Source organism: Mastomys coucha, unplaced genomic scaffold, assembly GCF_008632895.1.
Source record: "Mastomys coucha isolate ucsf_1 unplaced genomic scaffold, UCSF_Mcou_1 pScaffold12, whole genome shotgun sequence".
Lineage (NCBI taxonomy): Eukaryota > Metazoa > Chordata > Mammalia > Rodentia > Muridae > Mastomys > Mastomys coucha.
In genome coordinates this window covers 42,142,061-42,154,535 of record NW_022196894.1, presented here as the reverse complement: position 1 = coordinate 42,154,535, position 12,475 = coordinate 42,142,061, and the positions used below count along the sequence as shown (strand labels likewise).

General features: G+C 39.3%; 1 protein-coding gene across 3 annotated transcripts in view; it reads right to left on the bottom strand.

The window, feature by feature from the left end:
* The window catches only part of Spice1 (spindle and centriole associated protein 1), a 43,528-nt gene that overhangs the window by 9,238 nt on the left and 21,815 nt on the right, over positions 1-12,475 (bottom strand). For all 3 annotated transcript variants that reach the window (XM_031363960.1, XM_031363963.1, XM_031363961.1), the window contains 6 exons: positions 10,404-10,543; positions 10,046-10,180; positions 9,495-9,760; positions 7,582-7,713; positions 4,197-4,347; positions 2,927-3,151 (listed from right to left, as the gene is read on the bottom strand). In XM_031363960.1, the coding sequence (XP_031219820.1) occupies positions 2,927-3,151; positions 4,197-4,347; positions 7,582-7,713; positions 9,495-9,760; positions 10,046-10,180; positions 10,404-10,543 (1,049 nt within the window). The remainder of the gene's footprint in view (positions 1-2,926; positions 3,152-4,196; positions 4,348-7,581; positions 7,714-9,494; positions 9,761-10,045; positions 10,181-10,403; positions 10,544-12,475) is intronic.

Sequence of the window (12,475 nt, the reverse complement as noted above, 5' to 3'; positions counted from 1 at the left end):
ATGTTACTTGACCTTTTTCCTTTACTGCTTGTAAAATTCTTTGTTTAGTACATTTGATGTTTTGATTATTATGTGACAGGAGGAATTTCTTTTCTGGTCCAGTCTATTTGGAGTTCTGTAGTCTTCTTGTATGCTCATGAGTCTTCTTGTATCTCTTTCTTTAGGTTAGGGAAGTTTTCTTCTATAATTTTGTTGAAGATATTTACTAGCCCTTTAAGTTGGGAATCTTCACTTGCTTCTATACCTATTATCCTTAGGTTTAGTCTTCTCATTATGTCCTGGATTTCCTGGATGTTTTGGGCTAAGAGCTTTTTACTTTTTGCATTTTCTTGACTGTGCTGTCAATGTTTTCTATGATATCTTCTACCCCTAAGATTCTCTCTTCTATCTCTTATATTCTATTGATGATGCTCGCATCCATGACTCCTGATCTCTTTCCTAGGTTTTCCAACTCCAGGGTTGTCTCCCTTTGTGATTTCTTTATTGTTTCTAGTTCCATTTTTAGATCCTGGATGGTTTTGTTCATTTCCTTCACCTGTTTATGTTTTCCTGTAATTCTTTAAGGGATCTTTATGTTTCCTCTTTAAGGGCTTCTAGCTGTTTACCTGTGTTCTCCTGTATTTCTTTGAGGGAGTTATTTATGTCCTTCTTAATGTCCTCTATCATCATCATGAGAAGTGATTTTAGATCTGAATCTTGCTTTTCCAGTGTGATGGTGTGTCCAAGACTGTCTATGGTGGGAGACTTGTGTTCTGATGATGCCAAGTAACCTTGGTTTGTGTTGCTTATGTTCTCACACTTGCCTCCTGCCATCTGGTTAGCCCTAGTGCTACCTGCCCTGGCTAAATCTGACTGGGGCCTGTTCTTCCTGTGATCCTGGTTGTGTCAGAACTCCTCAGAGTCAAGTTGTTTCTGGGATCCTGTGATTCTGGGATCCTGTGATCTTGGGCTTGTTAGAATGCCTGGGAGTGGAGCTTCCTCTAGGTATTATGAGACTCACTGCTGAGTTTGCGCCAAAAGTCTGTTCAGGGCACCGGCCCAGACAGATCAGAAGGAATCCGTGCCTCTGGACTGACAGAGTTCCTGCGTGCCTGGGTCCCACTGGTCCCTGGGTTACTCTCAGTGTTGGGACAGATGTTGTGTCCTCCTCACCTCTGATCCTATGCATCTTATTTTTCAATCAATTGGTGCTATAATCACAGCATCATGTTGTCATGGGAGTTAGGAAAGCATGTAATAGAAGGGTTTAGCTTCTGAGTGCCTAAAGTATTCTCAAAAAGGAATATGGACAATCACATACAGAAACTTTCATATTCCTGAGACCATTCAGTAGCACTTACTCTTGTGAAAAACCATGTGTCACAATAGTTTTTTTAATTTATTTTGACAAATGTACCACCTACCCAGAAACAGTGATACATGCCTGTCATCACAAATGAGAAGGAGTGATCATGAGTTTAAGGCCAGCCTGGGCTACATAGTGAAACACTGGTGTGTGTGTGTATGTTGGGGGGGGGGGGCGCGCAGTGGGGGAATTGAGTAATTACGGCAATGAATAAAAATCTAATATAAACAAACATCACACTTCAAGGCTTACTTCCTTATTCTAGACATAATTAATAACTCCCCTGACCTCTTAAGAAATATCAAATTACTGAGTTAGAAAGCTGGACAAAACATTAAAGTAAAAATTCCCACATGCTAGAATAAGAAAGCTGGGGTCCAGAAGAGGTGTCCAAACTCCCCCCAAGTAAATAAAGAGTGGGCAAGCCACCAGCACTTGGCTCCAGTCCAGCCCCATCTCCATTTCCACCATGTTGATCTGACAATGTCCTATTTGCAAAAAGCAAAGTACAATCCTAGTAAAAAGGATTTACTTTCTTTAACCTCTGGAACCTCTTCAGTTCTTTTACTGAAAACACATCAAAGTAAGAAAATCTGAGGAAGTTAGTGTCCCAATAATAAACTTAGGGTCTACTATAATTTTTAAAGAAATAAAAATCCATGTAAAATATGGAAAAGAATATCTTTGAAAAATGGAGCTAGAAAGCTGTCTCAGCAGAAGTCACTAGCACACAGGCTAGAGTTCCAGTCTGATATCCACAGGAGATAAATGACTCCACAAAGTTGTCCTTTGACCTCCATATACAAGCCATGGCATCCACATGCCTACTTCTCTCTCTCTCTCAAAATTAATTAATCAAATTTTAAAAGGTGGAGAGTGATAAAGGGATATAATTAATGTTGTCAAGTGCTGACCTCCACACAGGATCACATGGGTGAGGGAACACCCCCAACACACACAAATAAACAAACAAAAATAATTAAAAATATTTTTTCAAGTGGGTTAAAGTCCTTGCCACCAAGCCTGATGACCTGAATTTGATACCTAGGAACCACATGGTGGAAGGCAAGAATCTATTACAAGTTTTCTCTGACCTCCATATGTGTGTCATGGACAGCTGTGTGCATGCATGCGCACGTGCGCGCGCACACACACAAACACACACACACACACACACTCAGCACATCTTTGAAGAGTGTACTTTTTTCAGATCCTTCTCACTCTCTGTCTTGGCTGCCACGAAGTGAGCGGCTTTCCTCTGCCATGCCTTATTCTACCACCATTCAGAAAGAACAGAGCTAGCTGACCACAGACCACTGAACCCAGGAAAAAAAAGCAAGTCCTTCCTCCTTCAAGTTATCCTGTGATTTTCAGAATGATGGCTGGGTGCAGGGGAACTACCCTAAAAAAACATGTGTGTGCATGTGCGTGTACTTATGTGTGTATGTGTGTCTATCCACATATATGTACAACTCACTATACATACACACACACACACACATATACACATATACATATTATCATATAAGTGAAGGGGGAAAAAAAATCACAGCTTCCATATAAATATAGAAGCATGCTCACCATCCTGGAGAGGAGAGAATTCCGAGTTGCTCTTCTGCCTGGGTGGTGTCAGCATCACAGCTGGCTCAAAAATATGCGTTGGGAAATTATTGGCCAGATTCAAGTTTTCTGTGGGGGTTGGCCCCTGAGATAGTTTAACAGGCAACTCTTCCTGTGGGAATTCAACCATTTCTTCCCCTCTGAACATCAATGGCATGGAGCCATTACTGCTTACAACAGGACCCTCTGAGAAAGATAAGAGGACATTAACGTGAAAGGAACAAAAAGGAAGCATGGGCACACACTTAAATAAGTCCCAGACCCCTGAGAATATTAAAATACTGAGTCAGAAAGCTAGAAGAGACATTAAAGTAAAATTCCAGTATTTATTCTATTTAGTCTTTTTGTGTCCATGTGTGTCCGTGTATGTGTGTGTGTGTGTGTGTGTGTGTGTGTGTGTGTGTGTGTGTGTATACTGCATGCTTTCAGAAGCCCACAAAGGCCAAAAGAGGGTTTCAGATGCCCTGCAACTGGAGTTACAGGCAGGAGTTATGAGCCACCACAGGGGTACCGTGAACTGAACCTGTGTCTTATGCCAAGAGTAGTAAGTATTCTTAAACATGAAGCCATCTCTCTAGCTTTCAGGGATTTATTCTTAAATGCATTTAAGTAGTATGAAAATTCACAGAGTCCTCACTCACTCAACTATATCCTCCCTTTCCAGAAATGCACAGGCAGAAAACTCTTATTTTAGTAGAAAAAGCTGTGAAAGACTCAAAGCTATCTTAAGAAAGCTACTTCAGACCCCACCATCCACAGCATTAGCTTCCTAATGGTCACAACAAATAAGGCAAGAAGTAAACTCTGTGCACAAGCATCATTCCAAAACAAGATAAATTGGTAAGCTATGTGTCAACAGTGTGGTACATTCTGCCCTCTCCTAACAGGGTTGAAAGGCAGAGACATAGGAAGATGTGAACTGAATTTCACCTGTAGAGCATTTCTGACTTTCCCACAGGCGGTAATAATTCCCAATAATTGTGAAGTACCGTAACCCCTGGGTTTCTCACCTTTGAGTAACTAAAGGTTTCTTAGTAGCAAAGTTAACTCACCAGCATTAGAGGAATGAGATATCAACAGCAAAGCTCACCAGAGAGCAACCTACACAAGTTACATTTCATTCTGCATTTCATTCACTTCTAATCCACAAGCTCTATCTTCTTTGCTTATTACTATTCTAAGGATAGTAGGTAATTTAATAACAGTCTGGGAATAATAAGACTCCACCTACCTACATTATCCACAAGTCTTCTACCCATAGCTGCCCTTTCTGATGCTTGACTTTCTTGTCTGGAGTTGTTAATCACAGGACAGTTCTTAATGGCATGTGTGAGCGATATAAGCTGCTCATCTGTAGTAACCATGTACTGCTGAAGTCTCGCCTAAAGAAAACCACACATCACTGGTATAACAGACATCAGTCATTATCTCAAGAGTAAGCCATACAGAGATGTGAGTGAGTGTGTGCATGTGTGGGGGGTGGGTATCATTTTAAATACCTATTCTAAAGCAATGTTATTCATAATTATAAATGCTCTAAAGGACTCGTGGTGATGAAATGCTTAAGTACTAATTATTATTACTAAGTACTCTGCTATCAAAACTAAGTCTTTTTATAGAGTTTTTAATTTGCAAAATCTTTTCATTTAGATTATCTCTTCTGACTAGCTACAATAAGAGAGTGCTACATTAGGCGGGGGAACTCAACAGAGCATTCATGGGCATTGAAGTGGATAAACTTTAATGTCATAAAAGCATATCATTATGTTATGGAAACAATGTGAACAGCAAAAGAAAAGCACAGCATTCTATATGTAGTATAATTACAGCTTCCTAGGAAAGGTAACTGTAGTTAATGTGTACTCATATTTGTCTATGTATGTGTACATACCTACTAATGTTATGTAATTTTCAAATTTAAAATAAATGAAATATCACACCAACTGATTAGGTTTTTTTATTAGTCATATAGCTGAACATGTTTAGAATTCCACTCTTACATTGAAAGTCAACTTTATTGTCTAGAAGTTCAGACGGATTTGTTCTTTTCTTTATCTATTCCATACTGTAGATGTAAGTAAATAGGTAATGTAAAATCAACAAATCTGACTACAACTACAAAATGCAGGCCTTTCATAGATATTGGCACATAGTTCTTACAGGCATAAAAGGTGGCATGTGAAAGGAACAAAGAAGAGTTGTATGAACTGCCAAGTCCTTAGAACAAAGACAGGAGAAACCAGTGAGACAGCTACTGACACATGTCGTAAGTGCTTATAAATGCAGACAACTAGTAAAAGAAGGTGTGATCCAGACGGCACAGATAGTACCAATGTGTAGTATCAATGAATATAGCATATGAAACAACTTTCTCCCCAAATTTCACACTCAAATATTCAGTAGCCTTTTAAGTTTCCCCATGTAGGACTCATATAGACTTCAAACTCTATATAAAGCCAACGTCCTCGACTCCTTCTACAACATATATGGCAGCTTCATCTTTTAAATCCAAATCCTAAACTGCACAATTACCTTTGGCTTTTTCCCCCTCATGTCCTTTCCTTCACTCCATTTCCAATGGGTTTGACTGACCTTCAAAATACACTCTGAATTTGCTCAGTCTTCATACCATTTCCCACTTCCACTCTGGACCATGCTGCTATGGCCTATCTGAATCAATTCATAACGCCTACATACAACGCTCTGCTACCTTACCTAGTTCTATCCTCAAACTGTGGTCAGAGACAACAGTGATTTCACAGGGCCACCAGAGAACAGCTTCAATTCTCAAGAGAAACTAGGAAAGACACCAACTATGCAACATCAGCCACCTATTAACTAACTGGAGGCAGTTCAGTTTGAAAATGAGACTTCATTATATTCTTTTTGGTATAATAGCTTCTTAGGCAAGCATGGCAGCATGTACCTGCATTTCTAGCATGCAAGAAGTTGAGACAGGAGAATCACAAAGCCAAGCCCACATTAAGCTACATAGTGAGACCCACTCTCAAAGAGTAACAAGAAAGACAACCAAAAAGTCATCAAATCTTCTGATGGCTGGTATGCTGGAAGCAACTATGTTTAAAAATATAAATTTGGGGTAGAAAAACACTGTGGAATAAGAAATAAGGTCAATGATGTCCAATATAACTAACTCTAAGTTTAAGCTAGTTACAAAAAATCAGAAAAGTACACATACCTCACTGATAAATAATTGTAGTCATTTAAGAACAAAATAAATGTATGACCCTTAATTTCTACATATATATTAACTATTTATAAATATTAATTAAGTATATTATTGTCAAACCACTCCTAAGTGGTTAGACCTGGAGTCAGGGGGACACTAAGTGGCCCGACAAAGGCAGCCCTCTCTGCTATAGTCCACACAGCACGGTGCAGTGAAGTTTTAGTCTTCGGGTGATAATTAACGCAGCAGAGCACAATGCATGCTTAGTAGCCCAGATGACCCTCCTAAGACTTAAGTCACATCATGACTCTTCTCTTCAGTGGTTCTCCATTTCATTTGCCTAATTCTTTAAAATCAGCATGCCAAGAGCCCTATGTGAGGTGCTGATCTGATCTTACTGATGACTGCTCTCTACTTCACTTCCTCCACACTGGTATCCTGGAAGACTGTGAAGCCCCCATTATACTTCTACCTCAAGACCTCTGCCCTTACTTTTCCTCTGCCTGTCCTGATCCTGGAGCAAGTACCCACACCAACAAAAAGATGAATAAGACATTCTATGTTCTCAAGCCTAATGAGGACTCATGTTTTCAGTGATGAGGACTGACGTATGTATAAGTGAGTAAAGTCAATGATACAACAATCAAACACATCAAAAGTATACAGGGGAAGACTGCTTAGGGAGGCTAAGAATATAGCTCAGCCAGTAAAGTGCTTGCCATACAAACATAAGGACCTAAGTTCAAATCTCCAGCTCCAATGCAAAATGCCAGGTACAGCAGCACAAGTTTATAACGCCAGTGTCAGGAGCAGAGACAGATAGATTCTTGGAGCTCATTGGCCAGAGACTGGTCAAACTGGTGAGCTCCACATACACAGGGAACCCAACCTCAAAAAGTAAGATGAAGAGTAGCTGACACCAACATCAACCTCTGTCCTCCACACAGACTTGTACACACACATGAATACATATAGCCACATAATACATACAAAGAAAGAATAAAGAAATACACAAGCAGTCAGTGTTTTAGAAAAGATATTATATGCCTTTTTATAGCGTCACCAAAAGTGACCACAAACAGTATCTAATATCAGTGCAGAAGGGTTCAAAGGCTCTGTTATCCTTTCCTCTAAAATGACAATTGGCTACCAGAACACTCCTTCACACTCTGTAAATGACCACGGTATTGGTGGCTATTGGAATGTAGATCCTGTCATCCCTACTCCACAGCAAATTTATCCTATGCATTATATGCAGCTTAAGTTTTGACTACAGAACCCTGGCATAACAAACGTTCATTACTACCTACTGCTGCTGCCGACATGACAGGTAGTCACATCAGAGCAGCTAAGCCATCCGCAGGAGAACCTGCAGATAGGTAGACATGCTATCAATCATAGAGCCTTTGGGAGAGCATGTGAATACCTGCATGGTACTATTTTCTTCTCTGAGGAAAAGAATTTCAGCTGTCAGGGCATCAATGAGCTCTCGGTGATCACGTAACATCTGTTCCAGCTGCTGCCTTGTATCTACTTCTTTCCGAAGCTGGATTTCACTCTGCAAAAGACAAGGAGAAAAGTAGACTCCCACCAGTAGGATCGCATATTGACAACTACACTTCACCAAAGACGAGATAGCAAAGACACTTACAGAGAAGCAAGAACCATGACAATGATGAGACTTACCACTTTCATTAGAAGGCTACATTTAATTCATAAAAACACACTTTTTTTGTTCTAGTTCCATCTTAAAGAACTATTTTTTTTCCCATTTCAAAAGTGAAGGACTGTGCATCAATATAGTTTGAATACAAAGCCCATCTCTAGAAAGACATATTGGTATCTGACCATGACAGTAAGCTATACATGGAAACAAACAGGTTAGTTACATGTTAGGAATAAGAATTAGATTTTCACTCTACACTCTTTTGTATGCTTCCATTTCATGCTCTGTGATATACTGCCAATCAAAAACTGACTGTTAAAATATAATTTAAAACAGGTACTATATTGACTACATCTATGAAATATCATAGCTTTGAAAGTAAGTGAACAGTTACAAAGCACATGTCACTAGGCCTGCTATGCTTTCTAAGTACTAGCACACTTTCAAGGACTACAGACTAATGGGAAAAGAATCCTTGGAGGTGGGAGGGAGATTGGAGAGAATGGGGTGACAGTAATCAGAATATACTCTGTGTTCATGCATAAAATTGTCAAAGAACATGTTGAAGAAAAAAATAAAAGGGGAGAAGAAACCTACTAGCTATGATACTGTTCATATCATAAAAGGCACATGAATAGTACTGTGAAGGAAAAAAATGAAATAATCACAGAATGGGGGTCTACTGAAAAGACTTTCATATGTCTGACACTATACAAACTGTTTATTATAAGGCAGTTTGACAAAAACACCCCCAGATGACACATCAATCACAGTGATACAGCTATTGCTTAAAGTAAAAGTGTCTTAATATTTTTGTCATATTTGTTCAACAGACTTAAGTACATATTAAGTAAACTGAATATAGATGTTTATAATGTGTGCATGTACATATGTGTGAGGGTATACATGCATATAAACCTCAAGTGCCATTCTCAGAAATAAAGGCAGGGTCTCTCACTGATCTGGAGTGGAGCTTACCAATTAGGCTAGACTGACTGGCTCATGAGCCCCAATGATACCACCATCTTCACTTCCCCAGAATTTTTAATTTGGGGATTAAACTCAAGTACACATGCTTTCAAAGCAAACACTTTAGTAACAGAGCTATCTCCCCAGATCCTTAAGTAGACTTTATAGAAAATTAAAATGCCCCACTAATTCTATACTACCCAAGAACCAATTATTATTTATAAGCAACAATTCTTTATTCTATAAACTATTTTCACAATAATAAGACAACCCCCATTCTACAGAGATCAGTTTTCCTGCCTATGACATTTACAGATTGCAGGCAAAGCAACTCTCCCAATGGAGCTGATATAGGAGCAGCCGAGGAACGCAATATAACAAAGCTACAGTTAACAGTGCTACTTAAACCAAAATAGCCACAGTAATACTTGCAACTGGCATAAGATATTACTTTATTCATAGATTTATCTTACTAATTACATTTTTCTAACATTCACAGTAACAGAAAGATTAGATCTAAGCACAGATCTAATGACAGTGGGGGACTACAAGCAAAAATTTTACTAGATATACTAAAACTGAGTAAAATAAAACTATTCAAATTTAACTGTCCTTACTAAGAGGTTGCAATAAATTAAGCAAGGAGAAAACAATCCACATATATTTATGCCTAGAGAGAAGATTCCCATAACCTAGATCCTTACCTCTTTAAGGTACCGAACCAGACGGCAGAGAGAGCTCACCAGTGACAGGGTGAAGCCCGTGAGTCCCTGACCACCCTGCAGCCCCTTGACCTCACGCCCTGTCCACCGCTCATACTCTTCCATTTCATGTTCCACTTCATGGATCATGTGTTTGAGGACATCCAGGCTGGAATTATTGCTACTTGGTATGTCTGCAGAGGCTGTGCTGGAAGACAACATGTTTTTCTTCTGCTTGGAGGGAGCACGCATATCTTGTTTTCTTTTCACTGAGAACGACAAACGCCATTCTAGTTCAAAACCAGGAAGATCACAACTACAAACTTACCAAAAAAAGTTTTGATTGTTCACCATTTACAAATAGACGTTACCACACTCTTTATAATACAAGTTTACATTATCTATAGCTAACAGAACATTCTATGACACACTGTGTGGGACAAAAGGGGTTTCTTAGCTTCCCCTCATCAAACTCATACTTAAACACATCCAGATGGACGAGCTCTGAGAAGACGCGTCTAACAACTCATCTCTGTAAGTGGGAAAGAGTGCACCTTTAGGTAGCGGCTGCTTTTGCTTCCTTGTATTTAGCACCTGTCCCACGTAGCTGGAGTCTACAGGTTCAGCAGACTCTTCAGGCTGAAGCCCAGCCTGGATTCTCTTGACAGCATCCGTTGCATTCAGAGCAGCTGGAAAGGAAGAACACAGCAGAAAGCATTTTAAGAGAATAACCTTTCTCTAAAAACAGTTCCACTAATAAAGTCATCAGGATTTTAATCAATGTATAAAGACTCTAAATGTTAAGTTTGAAAACAACTGTGTTCAAAACAAAACAAAACAAAACAAAAAAGCCGACAAACAAGCAAACCTAAGAAAGTAAGCTACTAGAAACACTGCAAAGGAGCAACTAACCTTTCTGATCCTCTGCTGAACGTTCCGAAGACGGGGACCTTGGAGGAGTTCTTTGTGACTGGGTAGCAATTTTCTGCTGAATATCAGTCCACAGCTGATTGATTAACTCAGAATTCTCTTCCTTTAGTTGGTGAAGAAACCTATAAATTACGGGACAATTAGAATTGATAGGTGCTATCATTTAAACTGTCCAGCTGTTCATGTGTTTGATTTACAAGTTTTTAGCAATTCACAATTTAAAAAAAAAAAAAAAACACCAAATGCCACCAAAGGAGAATGAGAAAGCAATAGATTCTCTTCTGGGGCTCTCCCAGAGGGTGGAATGGCTCTAAACACACCTATATCGGCCTATTGAAATGTATTTCAGATCTCAAGGCTACAGACACAATGAATTTGTATTGTCTTAAGCAGGCAAGTTTTTGTTAATTTGTTACAGCATCATCAGAAAACTAATGCGGACTATGACTTGAATAGAATGCTAGTGTAGACACAGTGGAACTAAGTGGCTTGAGAGGAAGTTTAGAAGGGTTTCTAGGTGAATGACAGAAGCATCCTACGTGGTCTTAAACGACTATCAGTAGGAAGGTGGTAGTAATTCCTCTGATGAAGGCACTGGAAGAGGTAAGGTGCATTGGAGAGACCCCAAACTGACTTAAGGAATCCCCATAGTTTACATAGTAGAAAGTTGACAGAAATAAGACTGTCAACAGAGCTTCTAGTCTGAGTGTTCAAGACATTAAGAACATGCTGTTGACTGGAGGCCAGCCAATGCCTAGGTGGTAGAAATTTTAGTGTAGTTGCAGACAAAGTAGAACTTTGTAAGTGATGAACTAAGAAGTTTTGCTGAAAAGCTTGCAAAGCAGAGTGCTAAGGACACAACAAAAGGAAAGAGAAAAACTGAGGGCAAAGAGGATTCAGGGTTAAGGCTTCAGCTCAGTGGTAGAATGCTTGTCTAGTATACTTGAGGCTCCAAGTTCAGTCTCCAGCACTGGGAAGAAGAAGAGGGATTAGGACTTGAAATTCTGAGAAATGTTGGACCTGCAGATTTCAAACGATAACTAAATCACAGACCTGTTCCTAGGAAAGCAAGCTCTGGGGAGGAGCATGTATGTGTTGCCAAGTGTCTGCTAGTTCTGAAGGGCAAGATATAATTCCTGGATCTCCTCAGGGATCTCAGAAGCCAGACGAAAAAGGAGGTTATCCAGGAAAGATTCATGAGGACCTCTTGCCTATCATGTAAAACAGAGACATCCTTAAGAGCTTTCAAAAGTGTTTTAACAGCAGAAATATCACTGGCTTGGACTGAAAGGATGAAGTAAAATATTGGTGTCAGATTCCTAAATTCTGCAGAGGAGTAAGCTGATAAAGCTACCCACCTATAAACATGAGCTACCTATCCTCCAGGCAAGAGGATGAATGACCCCAAGACCAGAGCTACAGATGTTTGCACAGATTTAAATCCACAGGCACAGGGGCCAAGGGGAAAGCCTCAGAGATAGTAGGCAAAGCTATGGACCTTGATGTTAAAGACTCAGGCCGGAGATCATTATTGCCAGGCCTTGAAATTTAATGGAATTTATCTGTCTGGATTTCAAGGCCCCTGTAACTGCCGACTACTTTCTTCTTTTGATACATTTTCCTCTTTTAAAACAAGAATGTCTATAACTCTTCTACCAGATATGTTCCATCACTGCATTCTGAAAGCAGACAACATGTATTCTAATTTCATATAAAAAAATTCTGTGGTAGAACAGAGCATATCCAGCCTTCTCAAACCTTATTTAATGATGAGATCAAGGACTTCTTCACTAGAACTGACAGAAGGGCATGATTTTAGACCAAGAAGTGCTTAACTGTATACACAAAAATCCATACATAAAATAGCAATATTACAAACAGAAAATTTATACTCAAATCATTGAGCTAATGAAGATTCCTCAATGATGCCAAGGAAGGAATCAGAATAAAACTGCAACAACATATAAGATAAAATTAAATATGCATACATAAGAATTTGGGGATTCTTCATATTGTGTGTACATATTGAGCAGTACTTATCTACTGAACAGTAA